This window comes from Buteo buteo, chromosome 19 (genome assembly GCF_964188355.1).
Source record: "Buteo buteo chromosome 19, bButBut1.hap1.1, whole genome shotgun sequence".
NCBI classification, from domain to species: Eukaryota; Metazoa; Chordata; class Aves; order Accipitriformes; family Accipitridae; genus Buteo; species Buteo buteo.
Genome location: NC_134189.1, coordinates 13,728,373 through 13,744,420, shown reverse-complemented (window position 1 = coordinate 13,744,420; position 16,048 = coordinate 13,728,373). Strand labels below are relative to the sequence as shown.

Here is a 16,048-nt window from a genome sequence, read left to right as displayed (position 1 = left end):
ACTTTTTCATGGACATCAGAAAATGATAACTCTGCAGACTCCAAAGGACATGTTCCCGTAGCATTCTTCTGGGAATGATAAAAATCCTCAAAGCAGGAATGAGTATGATGGCAAATACAATTCTAAAAATTGGACCTTTGATATGGGTGAGAAACTGTCCCAAATGGTTTTTAAAAAGTGCGTTGGGATACAATGTGGGGGCACTGCAGATGGTAGGGTCTCAGTTACATTGCTTGGGCCTTTGTGGTTATTAATGCTTACCTGATGATGTACCAGATGCAAAGGCAGAACTGTCTTCTGTGAGACATCTACGCCCTGGTTTTTCTGTCTTTTCAGACATTCTAAGTGAAAAGATGCTCTTCGACCTGAAAAACAATCACACGCAACTGTGTCCATCACTCATAATACACTAGAGGTAATCTGTTTTCAATTTCTTTTAGTGCAGTCCCACTGGAGATACAGCAAAGACACCCACATTTTAGGCTCTGTCCACTTTCCCTCAACACCTTGCCCTTTCCAAAAAGCAATCAAGCATCATTGACCAACCAGCACTAGCTTCCAAGAAAGCTGCAAGATAAAATTCTGGATGATGATTTTTATTTTTCCTCTTTTAAAAAACTGTCCTAGTGGATACCATGCAGCTGATTTCCCTCCTAAGCAGTGGAAGTGTTCTCAGAGTTCTCTGGTTCAGGTAAAGCCCTCAGTGGGACCGATGATGGCAGCTGAGGCTCTGCTGCTGTGCCTGGCTGTACACAATGTGCAGAAGGGGCCGTCAGGCTGCTCAGGTGACATCGGCCTCCTGCTTGCATGTGATCTGTGTCCCTTAGCTGCCAGACATACCACAGTTTATGAGGCTGTGTCTATAGCAAGGTCAAGTGGAAGTGAATTTATCAATAGTTGAATTCCCTGGTGAATGGAAGGCTGCTTAGATAGACATGAAGCATTTCCAAAATTTGGAAAGAAGAGAAGAAAAAAAAGCGCTTTTTTTTTTCTTATATAAATGTGGAACTTTAGGTGGAACTACTGAAACAGTCTTACTGTTTACTTGCTATAAAAATGAACTTTACTTCTGTAAATATGAGAAAGGTAGTCCCTATGAAGGAATTTAAAAGTACAGTGAAGTATGTTTATGAACAAGTGCACAGGCTCTACTTCTGAAGAATGGCAACTAAATCCAGTATTAAAGATAGAGCTGCATGGCACACTAAAATATTTTGTGGACTTCTTGATCCTGTTGACATTTTTCTAAAGAAGGAAAGAAAATAAGAATTCTGAAAATAGTAAGCATCTATAATATTGATTTGTTGAGAAAAGGCCCTCTCGGGGGTTGGAGGAAACATGCGTTATAACCCAGAGAATGAATGCTACAATGCAGATAAAAAGTATTTCCTCTTTCTAGAGAAAAAAACGCAGTAAAATGAGTATGACATCACTGTATAAATATTCACTAGAATGTAGCTAATGAAGCATTGTATCAAGGACTGACTGCAAATTTGGCCTTACAGATAGATATAGGAATTTTCATCGCCTAATATTTTAAGTTTTGAAATAAAGTAAATGCTTTTAAAATACTCAATTGTATAAGCATTCTGAAGAATTTGAATGAAGACTCAGTAGCCTCACTTTAAACATTACACTACCTAGTCTGTCACTTTTATTTTGTAAGAATGTATTTTATATACAGGATTCTTCTTAGTTTCTCCCCCAAATGTCCTTTTCCTCCACACCAATACTCAGGAAAAAGGCTGAAAAATATTCTACATAAAAGAGCTCATTTTCTTCCAGACTGTCACATTTGTCCTGATACTTCCATAAAATCTCATGATTTGTGGATTTCACCTGAGCGGAGTCTGCACGCTCAAGCACTTGAAAATCTCCAGGCACAATTAGAGCAGAAAGCAAATTTGTATTGTATTAACTTAATCTGAAATTCACTGTTTTCCTTGTAGCTGACAAGACACAACCTCTCCTTTTTCCCTGCTGAATACACACAGAACAGAACACCATATACTCAAGGCTAGCCCATTTGGTGACTCCGTGGTGATTGTTTGGAGAGTCTACAGTGCTCTAATGAACTCCTCTAATTCACAGGCTGGCTTAATCAAACAGATCACATGGACTATCCAAACAGCCACAGATTCATCTACTGACTGAGCATAAAGTCAGTAGAGTCATGTGTGTGATCAGGATCGTATGCATGCCATGGGATTCCTGGTCTCATGGGCTAAATGCAGCCAACAGCAACACCCCTGCCCACACACGCTGGATTCTTCCAGCAAGACGTGAGAACTCAGCTGAGGCAGAGGAAAGCACAGCCTGCATGTCATGCTGGGAGGTTACCTAGCGCTGAGGAGCACAGAAACCCTTTCTTCGGAGAGTGCCGGGTGTCCTCTCCTTTGTTGTTTTCTGGTGGAGTAAGTTGTCTGTTTTCATCATCTTGGTATGCAAGCCTGGAAAGGAGAACAGAGAGATTCTAGAAAAGCAGCTGATATTGGACAGAATAACCCCTCTTCCAGCAGGGAAGCCAGGAAGTTCATGCTATCAAATGGATGCAATAGCGAGCTAGCTTTGAGCTATAACTGGTTCAGGAGCAGTAACAAGAGACCATGAGACAGAGAATGCTCTAAAGATGAGATCTGGGAACGTTAGATGGTAGAAGTGAATGTGAGGGGAGGCCTTGCAGATCCAGATGTCTCATTCAGAGAAGAAAGAAAATCCTAGGTGAGAGATATCCTTTTCAATGTTAATTCTCAGGGCTGAACTGCCTTTTTTTTTTTTTTTTTTTATATTATTTTCTGATATTTGAGTTGTCTGGCTAACGTCTTCTGGCCTTACCCCATAAATGGAGATTTTTGTAGAAAAACGTAACCTCTTCCCACCTCTGCCCCTTAATTAAAGAACCACCCAAACACCTTGACTAAAGCTGCAAAGCTCACATTTCAGTAGAGAGCAGACTTGGTTCACTACAGTACTCAATGTCTTCATTCAAATTTTCATCATAAGTCTCATCCTGAGACACTTCCTCTTGGCAAACAATTGCCAGCTGGCTGTCTCTGGAACCGGAGCTAATGAGCAAAAAAGACAAGTCAAGATATGGAGATGGTAGAGACAACCTGTTATAAAGACAAGAATGACAGGCTCCATCTGTCTCAGTTTATAATAATGTTGAAAAGCTATCATAGAAAAATCAATGACTGAACAGAGCTGCAGAGTTCACAAATACAAAGCAACAACCTTTGTCTGTGTCCTCTTTCGGAGCAAGAGTTTCTTACATCAATGCTGAACAATAACGTAAACATATTATTGTCATTTGTGACTACATATACTCTATAAATGTGCACATCACACTGACCACATTTCCAAAGATATATCTCACTGAAACTGAAGTAAAATCTGAGATGGGTTCTTGGAAATAACGGCTTTTTCCCTTGTTGCAAAAGCCTTGGTTACAAATTTCAGAGGAGCCTCCTAGACACTAACAATAAACCTCTCAGCTCTGTGGTGTGTGGTCTTTGCCGCCCAAATCCCTTACTCTGCACCATCTTTCCCTTCTGCCTCCTGTTCACGCTCTTGTTCCTTGCTGTCTTTTCCATCTTTGGTCCCTTTTTTCTCATCACTAACTGCAGAGTGCTTCTACTGAATTCAGTAGGATTTGTTCAAACACTTAAGTGTGACAGCCCTTAATTCCCTGCTTGCCTCCTCTTTGTCCCTCTGTTTCATGTCTCGGCTTTCATTTCACTTCACTCTGAGTTTGTGTTTTCTGAGGAGTAAAATAAAATCTGAAGGTAGTGTGAATCTTTGAGATACTGACATGGAGGTATTGGAGCCAATGTCAGTCTGTTACTAGCATTCACAGAAGAGAGCAGCGTGGCAGGGTTTTTTTCCATCTTTCAGGGACTGGATAGGAAACATTATTTTATCATTTGGTTTAAGCAAAAAACATTGGGAGAAATGTGCATATACATGGTATAAAACAGCCTGTAGGACAGTGCTGGAGTGACCTTCTTCCTGAGATGGGAGGCAAGTAAAACTGCTAAGGTGCAGGGGAGAGAAAATCAGTACATGGCAGGTCCCCCTATTCAACAGTCTGCGTTTAGCCAAAACCATGCAGAATTTTTCTTTGAACATGCCAGGGTGTACTTCACTGTGCTGTGATCAGAGAGTGCCTAGACGTGTGAGCCCAGCTAGAAACTCTACCCCCCCCAAAATCTAGAAACCAGCTAGAAACAGTCCATACATCACTACCTGACTGTGGGCAGAAAAGCCCTGAGTTAGGAGTATTTTCTGGAGGTGTCATGGTGATCGTTACCTCTTTTTCAGCCCTACTGACACCAAAAAGAAGAGCTCATATTCAGCATTAATGGGAATTTGGACTTTCAATGGGATGAACAATGGGTCTTACACCCAGAGAGCATTAGAGCATGAGGGAGAACACGTACCGTCCCAGTGTTTCGTAGTAATGCGTCCTAATTCAAGGAAGGTGCCCAAGGAAGCAAGGAGAGAAAAGAACACCATGTTAGCAGTGTCACATCAGCACAAGTCAGCAAGGGGGAGGGCAGATGGTAACACATATTGTGCAACTTCTGTGGCCTCCCTCAGGAACGCACAAAATAGAAGAACCACTGGACTCTTTACTTGGGCAATTCTGCACCCACTGAATTTCTTCCATCTTATTGTCCTATTCTGTCCTTTGCGGGGGCAGCATTTCTCCACCTTTTCACATTACGCACTCTCTGCACCAAAAAAAAAATTTTTCTGCTCCTTCCTGCTGTTACTGAAAAGGTTAAAAAAAAAAATATCTCCCACTGATAAAAATGATACTCCTTTTGTAGTAGTCATCTGTGTGTAGACAGCCTGAAAGCTGCCCAGAGAAGGGGATTTTCTTTGCTTTGTACAGTATTGCATTTCTGAAAACCTTGCCTCCCTCCTCCCAGAATGCCTTTGGTGACCTCTGTAGGGATGTGACCCACTGAATGAAAAACCACTGACTTCCACAAAGGTCCCTATTGGGTGCTTAAGAGATGAATTGCAGTCTCTTTTAGTTACCAGTTGATGAAACACCTCCCTGAGGTGAAGGAGGGACAAATAAGGCTCCTTTTGGTTCTTACAAAGGTTTCTTCATGATAAAGCCCGGAGAAATCAAGTGTGTTGGTCAGCAAGAGTGCTGCTTCTTTGCAGTGGTCAACTGATGCATATCTGTTGCAATGTGGGCTTTGGCACAAGTGGAGAACCAGAAGGCTCGATCCAGGCTGCAGGCTGGGCAATGTCTGGTGAGTGACTTCAGCTAGGCAGCAGTGCTCTGGTGTTTGCATGCGTGTTCCTCTACCTGGTCCCTTGACTCACACTCTGCTGTGAAGCTTACCTTTTGGAAGGTAGTTTCCAAGGAGCCTCCTGCACACGTATGGTGGGTGACAAGGGGGTCCCGTGGCCTTCCACTGTGCTGACAGTGCTGGGGTAGCTGGGTGGGCTGGGGAAGCGGCACAGGGCAGTGTTGTTGGCATTGTTGATGTTGGCATTCGAGCCTGAAGATGAGTAGCTGCTGGGAGTGAAGGTGGAGTCCACCAGTTTCTCATGAGATGGAGACTCGGTATCTCCCTGGTTGTTGCCAGACTTATTGATGTGCAAAGGTCGCTGGGTGGTGAATGTCTGGGGGAACGCACTCCTGCCATCACTTTGGTAATAGCTGACATGGTTTCCGAACAAGCCTCCGGCTCTCTGTCAGAGAAACAGGAATGATTTTCCCTTTGTGAGTGAGAGGATGTGCAAGGGCCCTGATGTTTCCTGCTTAGCCTGTTGAGTTAAAAAAAAATGTGAGGACCAAAGTATGCACGATGGCATTGGTGCTCTCCCTTCCAGAGGATAGCACATGGACTTCTCTGTCAGAAAGACTAGGTACACACAGGCTGTGAAAGCTTTAGCTTTCTAAGGTATTTCAGAGGACTGGCCAGGTGCATAGGTGAGGCAAAGGTGTCTCTACACCTCCCACCAGTCTTGGAAGTGCAGGACTGGGTAGGGATGCAAGAAGCAGGTAACTGCTCTCTGGTTTTCACAGTGCAGTTGCAAAGCAATATTTAGACAGGAGAGGGAATTTGAGAAGAGCACTAGAAACTATTAATCACCTGGAGGAACAAATGAAGACAGATTTAATGAGCCAGTTATGTACTGTTTAGATGATGAGTAATGAAAGGGACTGACAGCATCTTTCTGTAAGGAAAGGAGGAAAATGCCAAAGTAGAGGAAATATTACCAGTGGAGACAATTACAAGAAATAGGAATGAAATAAGAAAGAAAAGATTTAGGTAACTTGCTCAGAAAATCTCCTCCTTCCATAGGAGCTCTACTGGGTTCTGGTGTACTTTTTGGATGCTACTTGTGCCACTGAAAGGAGCGAACAAAACACTGAAGTGTGCCTGGCTGCTGCTCTGCAGACTGTGAGATGGCTGAACTGATCTGTTTTTCAGACTCTTTGGCCATTCTTGTTCTGATTTTATTAGGGTTTATGAGGGAAACTTCCATTGAGAAGAAAATGGGATAAAACCTGTGCAAAGATCTTAGGACCTGGCACTCCTGAGTCTACCACTCTGTTTTCTAGTAGGGTCTAGAAAACAAGAAAGAGGGCCCAGCTGAAATACATGAAAGCACAGAAAAGAGAATGTAGCACTCTTTGAGCTCAGCTACTGGTCTAGCCTCAGCTTGCAAACTTGTTCAGCACCTACCCGGAAGATATCATCTTCAGAGGCAGCAGAAACAGCTTCTTTCATGGCCTTATCTAGCTCTTCTTCAGCTGTCAGGTCTCCAGAAATTGCTCGTCGAATCTCTGGCCCAATGTCGTGAAGCGTGCGCAGACCAGCCTGCAAAACAGCAAACTATAGAGCTTCATATCTCCGAGTGGGTATATGAGAAATAAAAGCAGTGCTATTTCTTTCTGAGCACTGTGAAGCCCTTTTACTTAATATAGCATCCCCAGCTTCTAGAAAACCACCACCACATTCTGTTCTTTCATCTCCAGCCTAGAGAGGGAGAAACTCTTAGCAATCCGACCCAGGAATGTTTGTTGCTAGTCCCCTGGCTTCATCACAACAGGACACAGACATAAATGCACAGGCTTGACTAAGCAAGTCTGCATGCTTTAAACTTTGGATTCTCAGATCCACAACCAGAAGCCCTAGAGCAGCCACAGTTCCAACTGAACCATGTACTTTGTGTCTCTGAAAATCTCGTATTTTTAATCAGTAGCTTAAATATGGATTTAATAGCTAAACTTCTGGCATCTGGACCTGGACAGTCCTCAAACCCCTCACTGACTGGAATTCATTCCAGGGAGTCCATCCAGGGAGGTAAGCTGTGGGTATGCTGAGACCTCAGTCTGTATCTGTGCCTGTGCCACAGCACTTTTTAGCTTGCTGGAATGCCAGAGTCACCCTTCTTCCTTACTGTACCCTTGAGGGACATAAATGGTGCTGCTTGTACAGTCAATGGGGCTTTCTCATTCTTTCACACAGCCTGGTAGTCCACCCAGTGAACGTGTAGCACAGTGGTGAACAGATCCCAGTCTTAGAGCCTGATGCCCCATCTGTTGGGTAATCTTGGCATCCAGGTGTGCTTTTTGTTTTTTAACTGATTTTGCCTCCTGGCAACATGGTCTCCCTGACCCTGTTATACTGACTCCCCTCAGAAAGGGTAGAATAAATGTGGTAATAAGCAAATGTCTGCTGGACACTTCATACCACTTCTCTAAAAGGAACCCAAATTTCAAATATTACCAGCAGATTGATAAACTGTGGATACACCTCACTTGTGCCTTCCACTTCCAGAGCTAAGGGATGTGGCCCATGGTACATACATGTTTATCCAAAAGGATTGATGTGGTAATTCAAGGGGTCTACAAGCTCCTTTCCAGTGGGGATAGCCCATTGCAGCCCCCAGAATGGTTGAGAGAGAAATGGGGTCAAATGCCTCTACTGTACCACCCCTGTCCGTCCTGTGCCCGCTTGTCACCTGCAAGGAGAGCGCGTTGCGCTGGGAGGGCTTGCCCACCAGTCCCTGTTCTTTACGCTTCTTGAACTTCCGGAAATACTCCTGAATCAGGAAAGTGGCATAGAACTTCCCAACGGTCACCTCATCATCTGCAAAGGGGTATTAAAAAAAAGAAATTAAATAAGCAACTGATTTTAAACAGTGTATTTGCTAACGCGAGCCCTCAGAAACACTAGGCACCGCAGTACATCTCTGCCTCTTATGGCATCAGGATGCAGGGCTGAAGGAAGGGGATTGCTCCACAGCCAGAGCTTGCTGTAAGTAGTCAGGAGGAGAGGTGCACGTGGCATTTGGATAGGCTGGCTCTGCTGGCAGAGAACCCCTATAGCTATGCACCTCTGGATGTACATTGTTTATGGTGAAGCGCCTCTAAGCTTTGCAGTCTCTGGTACTGGTTTACCACTGTCATGGTTTAACCTCAGCCAGCAACTAAGCGCCATGCGGCCACTCACTCACTCCTTCCCACTTAGTGGGATGGAGGAGAGAATTGAAAAAAAGTAAAACTCATGGGTTGAGATAAAGACAGTTTAATAGGACAGAAAGGGAGAAAATAATAATAATGATGATGATAATAATAATAAAATTACAATAACAATAATCAAATAATTGGAATATACAAAACAAGTGATGCACAGTGCAATTGCTCACCACTCACTGACCAATGCCCAGTTAGTTCCTGAGCAGCGATCTGCCCCCTTGGGCCAACTCCCCCCAGTTTGTATACTAGGCCTGCTGTCACCTGGTATGGAATACCCCTTTGGCCAGTCTGGGTCAGCTGCCCTGGCTGTGTCCCCTCCCAACTTCTTGTGCCCCTCCAGCCTTCTTGCTGGCTGGGCACGAGAAGCTCAAAAATCCTTGACTTAGTCTAAACACTACTTAGCAACAACTGAAAACATCAGTGTGTTATCAACATTCTTCTCATACTGAACCCAAAACCTAGCACTGTACTAGCTACTAGGAAGAAAATTAACTCTATCCCAGCTGAAACCAGGACAACCACATAGAATCTTGCTGTAGCAGCAGCCTCCCAGTCTGGGTCAATGCACACTACCCTGTCCTGTGATAGCCTGGGGTAATACATACTCAGAGTCTGGACTAACAAACAGCATCTGACTGACCATCCATTCCAGACCTGATCTGGCCTTTCTCTGCGTTGAAATTGTCTGTGCCTAGCATGGGTGTGAGCAAACCAAAATGATCACCTCTCCCCAGAAACGCAGTCATTGCTGTATTGTCATTCAATACAAACTGTCAGTCAGCTGAAATGTGCACAAAGTGTTTATCCAGATAACTCTTCTCCCTTCTTCAAACCCACAGGAAATTTTATAAGACATGGATCACTGACTTCAGAGCAGGCTAGGCAAGGTTCAGGATCTGGCTGTGACTGTTAACTAAGTGCCAAGTGCTGTTTTGTGCTATAGCCCCTGGAGCCACCTGGAAGGTCAGTGAGGGCCACACTGGATGCCCATGTACCTAGGGTCCCAAGAAGCCTAGCTGTCCTGGTTTCAGCTGGGATAGAGTTATTTTCTTCTTAGTAGCTGGTAGAGTGTGTTTTGGATTTAGTGTGAGAATAGTGTTGATAACACACTGATGTTTTAGTTGTTGCTAAGTAGCGTTTGTCCTAAGCTAAGGATTTTTCAGTTTCCCATGCTCAGCCAGCGAGCAGGTGTACAAGAAGTTGGGAGGGGACACAGCCAGGACAGCTGACCCGAACTAGCCAAAGGGATATTCCATACCATAGAACGGCATGCTCAGTAAACTGGGAGGAGTTGGCTGGGAGGAGCAGATCGCTGCTCAGGCATCAGTCAGTGGATGGTGAGCAACTGCATTGTGCATCACTTGTTTTTTCTTGGGTGTTATTTTTTAATTTGGGTTTTATTTATTTATTTATTTATTATTTTATTATATTCCTTTTCATTACAATTCTTCTTATTATAATAATTATATTTTTATTATTATTGTTAGTATTAAATTTTATTTTACTTTATTTATTAAATCATTCTTATCTCAACCCACGAGTTTTACTTTCTCTCCGATTCTCCTTCCCATCCCACTTGGGGTGGGGAGTAAGCAAGTGGCTGCGTGGTGTCTAGTTGCTGGCTGGGCTTAAACCACAACACTAGCAAAGGAGCTGCCCAGAAGCCTGGTAATTACAGCCTACCAGCGGCACTGCATAGCAACGCACAGCAATCTGTTACGCCAGTTCAGACTGGCTGAGGAATGTCCCCAGGTACATGAGTCATTGACATGTATCATAGCAGAAAGCAGTTACGCAAGTAAAAAGAGTTATATGCCATAGTAAAGGTAGTTTTGCTAAATAGGAAGGGGTTATGAGATGGGGCTGGGTCCTTAAGTTGAGTGTAAGGCCACATCCCTTATACAGTCAGATAAAGTCCACATCATCCTCCCTGGTGCTACTTAGCTTTGCCTGCTTCTTTTGCCCCCAGCAGGCACCCGGTGAAGTCCAGGGGAGCAAATGCCTATGATCAAACTGGGGCAAGATCTAGGAATAAATGTTTCTAACTCCTATTTATGCGACTTTTCTTCCTTCCCTGATTTCTCAGCAGTAAGAACATGATATTCACATTAGTACAGGCAGAAACAGATCTCAGCCTGATGAAATACAGGTAACAGCTTGTAGAAGAAAGCTTGTCCCCCATATTCCACCTGATGATCATGAGGTGCAGTAGGACATGTCAGGTGGGGAAAAAGAGAGATTCGGGGGCTGGGACAAGATCCTGCACTCACCACCTGCGGGGGGCACCACCTGGTCCAGCAGCTTCATACTGGTGCGCTTCCAGATTTTCTTAATTATTGCTCTCAGCTCTTCGTTGGCTTGCTCCAGGTTACCTGCAGGGTGAAAATCATCAGAGACAGGAATTAAGCAGACCCTGCAGAGGAGCAATTTCTTGTCTGGCACGGCAGTCTTAGGAGGAAAATATCAGAGCTTTTTCAGTAGTGGAAAGTTTTTGGATAAAGAGATGCTCAGACTATTGCTAAAGCCTCCTCACAGCAAGAGGTCTTCTTCCTAAATATGCATAGTCATCTCAGGGTAGGAAGGTGACTGTGTTACTGACTGATAGTCTGCAACAGCCAGAAACAACAGAACCATGGTGCTACTTCATCCCAAAAAGCAACAATCTCATCTAACACTTCAAATTTTAATTGAGATCCAGTGAAAGTTGAATATGATGAGAATAGAGGTCAGTTAATGGGAAACTACAGCTTGGGAACACCAATAATTGGTGGTAAAGATGCATCTAGAAATCTGAAGACCTGAGCCTTCTTGGAGCACATCTCCAGAATTACCTGTTGCAGTCCCTGCGTCCCAGCAGATACCAAGTTCTTCACATGGTGCCAAGAGTCTGCCTTGGAGAGTCTGCACAGTGCTCTGACAAGGCACTACAGGCACGCGCAAGGCTTTTACTATTCGACTCGGAGGACTGTCCCAGGATATTGGTGTCTGTTCTCTGAAGAACAGCATAGGCTATAACAAGCCTTTTATGTAACTGTCTGAATTTAGACTTTACATGTTCTTCCAAGGGGCTCTGAGCTAAATGAGACATTAATCAAGCCACACTACCCCTTTGAGAGCAAGTGAAGCAGATTCAGTTTATATCCTTTCTTTCTAGATACCCATTTCCTCCCAAACGACTCACCTTCAGTTTTATTTCTTGATTTATTTACATTTAAATTCCTTATAATTGAAGCTCTCTTCTCTCTCTAGGGGTACAAACCCACTACCTTGTCCTCCTAAAGGTGCTGTTCCTGCAGCTTTTCTTATTGCTTCCCAGCGTTAAGGCTCCTCACTGTGCTGCACAGCTCTCTTAATAGGATGCAGTGAAGGTAGGGACACTAAGTAACTTGCTGAGGATGAAACAGGTGGACAGCACCAAAGGTAGAAATCTGACTCAGGAGGGTTAATTCCAAAGTCCTGCCCTAACCACTTACAACTAACCACTAAAGCAAGAAGGCAAGCAGTTTGAGGCTTTAGGTGGTTTCCCAGGAGTTCACTGGTAATGACTCTGAGAGCTGGAGGCTAAGATGGACAAGAAAATTGAGTCTTTTTTGGGTCTCTGTTTCATAAGACACAAGATGTCCTGCAGGGGTTGCGGTTGGCTTTTTCCTCAGGAGACCCTTTTTGGCTACAGTCAAACCCAGTTTAGCACAACATTCAAGGCCATAATATAATTTTTTTGATTTTACCACTTTTTTTGGCTCAGCTGTCAGTATAATCCTGGCACAGTAAGCTAGGGTTCTAGTGGTCTCTGCTTTCCCATGTCTGAAGTATAATGCAGCCACGCCTGAGGCAGAGGTGTTTAGCTATAAATTGGCAGACCTACATGCTCTTTTAGAGCATCTCATTAATACATGAAGCCAGGTTTTGACTCAGGACCAATATATTTCATTACAGCAGGTGACAGAGGGCAAGAAAGGGGACAAGCTGAGCCCAAAATCTTGTCTGCTTTCCCCAACTATACCTGCTGGTCTGTGTAAAGCTATTATCAGTCCCTTTGCTTCTCATCTGTCTTTAGGCCTACAACACCACTGTCATGACAACATGATGTTAACTCATGCTATTGGAAGCACAGGAGGAGTTTTAGTGAGGTGAGACCCTCGAATCCAAGCTCTTTTGCCTCCCTTGGATTGGAAGATCAGTGGCAACAACAGTCAAAATGCGGGCCAGCTCTGCAGCCAGTTTGCACAAGGGGAGGCTTCTTTGCACTTCTTCCTTCCCCTGATTGCTGTTTGAGCAGACATTGATCTAAAACTTTAACTTTGAGACCATTGTAGAGAACATGATCAATAATCTGAGATGATACCATGGGAAGCACTAGCTTTCTACATAACTGGAAACACTGTTCTCTCCCTAGAAAATATTATGCTTCAAAACATCTTTACATTGCTTTTTGTACCATGTGCTGCATATGAGTAACTGGGATCATCTTACACAAGATGTCCTTATTGTTGTATTCCAGCTCTGCACACTTTGGTGTGAACACCACTCAGCTACCTTTGTACCCTTGCAGTCAGCAAGCTTCTTACCTTCTGTCTTGATCCTCAGTGCTGTTCTGACCAATGCAAAGAGAGTGGCATTGAACATGACAGTCCCATCGCTGTTCAGTGGCATATTCATGGAGACAAGGCGCTGTGAAGTAAGGAGAAGAAAGAGAACAATCGTATTGCCAACACATGGTCTGAAGCATGCTCTTCCTTACGCCCTCATGATGCCTTCCACACCTGCCACCCCTCTTACATGAGCATCCATGGCCTGTGGATTTAGTTACACAATTATTTATCCAACTATTCCCCCCCTCCCTTTTAAAACAAGGCTGTGTCTGCCCTGCAGTGATTCTGTAAAGCCATGTAGGACAGAGAGTGAGTGCTGAGTGCTGTTGCAGCTGCAGGGTGAACTTCAGTGAGAGCTTTCAGGGGTTGATTTTGTTTGAGCTCCGTCTTCTGCCACTTTCATGCAACAGGCCTGGTTCAGTACCAAATTGGAGGAAAGGGTGTCAGCCCCCACCACTACCACCACAACCATATACTGGGGGGCTTGGACCAGATGGAGACAACAAACAATTTCTAGACTGCAGGCTGAAAGGGATCAACAGTCATATACTTCTGTGTACAGGCCCCAGGCTTTGTATTTCGCTCCGAGACTGATATAAAAACCAGCTACCAGTGTCACATACAAACTCTGGGACTTGCGAAGAGACGAACAAAGAACTTCAAGTGAAGGAAGCATTAAAGGTTATAATAATGTCATTATTCACTAGAGAGAGTCCTTTTTCATAGTCGGAATCTCACAACCCATGAAACGAATGAGACACTTTCACAGAAAATCTGTCCTTGCCCTTCCTGTCTTTTAATACCACGCTCACCTCGCTGTTTAATACCTGCCAGTCGTTCAAGCAAGAATGAGGTCACGCCAGGTTTTGGCGCACAGCTTGGTCCAAAGAAAATCTCAGAGGTGTTTTCGCTCGCCCTGTTATTTCTGTCTGGCCTCGTCTGTCTTGCGACGTGTGCTCGGCCCCGCAAACGTAGGGGTGGGTGGCCGACGCCGCGCTCGGCATGCGGGAGCTGCGGTTGGCACGGACGCTCTCTCCCAGCTACCGAGAGGGCTGGCGGGGCGCAGACGCCTCTGAGCAGCGGACACCCCACCTGCGGGTGACCCCCCAGCCTTCGGCTCGGTGGCTGCCGCCCCGCAGAGCCAGGGAGTGGCACTGGGCAGCCGGGGGCCCGGTTCAGACCCATGCCCTGCTTCAAACCCGTGCCGTTGCCGGCCCTGCGGCGGGGCTGGCTAGGAAGTGCCACCGCGGGCTATTTAGCGGCTGTGACCGCTGGCCTTCCCCGAGCTGCAGCGTGCCTTACTTTGCAAGCCACCCGGTGAGGGCAGAGCTTCCCGAAGCCGAGGGGGGGCTGAATCCGCCGGAGCAGCGTCACCACGTCCAAGTGTTTGATCCGTCCCCTGAAGAAGACAGCACAGTGAGGGTCGCATCCTTACTGCGGGGCGACCTGCTGACCTGCCCGCAGGGCGCGGGTATCACCGAGAAGTATCACCGAGACCTTCTCGGCCCCACCCTGCCACTCCCTGTAGCCCCGGCGTAGCTTAAGCTGTTATTTCAGTCCTCCTGCGTTCGGTGCGTTCCCCAGAATTTGTCCAGCGCTCATATAACTCCTGCTAGTACAGAAAACCCAGCTGTCAGTCATACACGAGTCAATACTTGCAAGAATTGACTTCAGTGTTTTGAATGCTGCCGTTTCTTAGTGCATGGATGAACAATTTGGGCTTCCCCCACCCCCAACCTGCTCAAAATCTACATCTGCTTATGTACTTGTTGGTCTTGGGGCTATAGCAGGCACAGAGGTGCAAAGGGTCTCTTTTTTTTCCTGGTGCTATACCTCCCATATAAATAGCCCCAAGCCACTGTCTTTTGATACTTGTTTATGCTTTGGGCCATCACTGGAGCCAGTGCACAACAGTGCTGAACTCCCTTCACAGCAGCAGTTGGGTTTAAGTTCTGTAAACAGCATCTCAAAAGAAGAATTCTCTCATTGAGAGAGGAGAGCTACCAGAGGCCAAGGTGGGGCTTCAAGCATGGGACATGGATGGGGAAGAGGAAAAAAAGAGCTTCCCATTTATAGGTGGGAAGGAACAGGATGTCGTCTGGATGGAGCAGCTGTCTATAACATGGCTTCAGCCACTGCAGTCTTGCCTTCAAACAAGCACAAATAGCAGCACCTATTTTCTTAACGAACAGTATGTTTATCAGAATTCTGTGCTTATCCCCTATCCATATTAAAAGTTTCTCTGGGAAGTCACTATGGATGGGGAGAAGTGTTTCAATTTATGTATCACTCCGATAATGTAACATGACCTTACATATTGCAGAAGCTGAGCCCAAATTAATCTTGACACTATGTCTCCTAAAGAGATCTGCTTTTAGTTTACACCAAGATCTCTTTCTGCAGTTTTTGCATTATGAAGGGGGGCTTTGCAATTACAATTGTCAACTGTACTGTAATGCCACAGGGATCTAAATGCACTTTAAGCCTAAGCATGTGTCAAACAGCATATAATACTGAATGTCAGTTAAGCCCTCGTGTGAGTTGTTCTTGTGTAACTTTAAATCCCTGCAAGTCTGCTGATGTGAATAACCCTGCAGACAATGTAACGCAGCCATGTGAAGGTACAGGTTGTGAAGGGCCTATATGACATATGACAAAACGGAGATTTGAGCACAGCAGCTCTACTGTGAGTAGAAAGTCAAATAGGAGTCACAGCTCAATATCCCAAACACATGCAGCAATAAACCAACGCTCTAACCTGCTTTGCTCAATCTCCTGCTGCCCCTCCCTAAACAGTCTATATCTCCCTCCTGACTGAAAGTGAAGCAATGTTCTGCCAGGTAACAGTGCAGCCTAAATGCTGAGATTTTTTTGTGTAGCCTTGCACTGCTGGCTTACGGATTTACCACCAATACCTTGTGGAGGTATCTATTTTAGGATT

General features: G+C 45.0%; 1 protein-coding gene across 12 annotated transcripts in view; it reads right to left on the bottom strand.

Annotated features, from left to right (window-relative positions):
- Window positions 1-16,048, bottom strand: part of CACNA1C (calcium voltage-gated channel subunit alpha1 C) — a 490,124-nt gene that overhangs the window by 7,774 nt on the left and 466,302 nt on the right. For 5 of the 12 annotated variants that reach the window (XM_075051188.1, XM_075051198.1, XM_075051189.1 and 2 more), the window contains exons 37-46: window positions 14,410-14,506; window positions 13,084-13,186; window positions 10,786-10,887; window positions 7,999-8,126; window positions 6,717-6,866; window positions 5,363-5,715; window positions 4,440-4,466; window positions 2,937-3,065; window positions 2,341-2,450; window positions 262-365 (exon numbers count right to left, since the gene is read on the bottom strand). In XM_075051188.1, the coding sequence (XP_074907289.1) occupies window positions 262-365; window positions 2,341-2,450; window positions 2,937-3,065; window positions 4,440-4,466; window positions 5,363-5,715; window positions 6,717-6,866; window positions 7,999-8,126; window positions 10,786-10,887; window positions 13,084-13,186; window positions 14,410-14,506 (1,303 nt within the window). The remainder of the gene's footprint in view (window positions 1-261; window positions 366-2,340; window positions 2,451-2,936; window positions 3,066-4,439; window positions 4,467-5,362; window positions 5,716-6,716; window positions 6,867-7,998; window positions 8,127-10,785; window positions 10,888-13,083; window positions 13,187-14,409; window positions 14,507-16,048) is intronic. The other 7 variants (XM_075051200.1, XM_075051196.1, XM_075051195.1 and 4 more) reach the window with 4 other exon arrangements.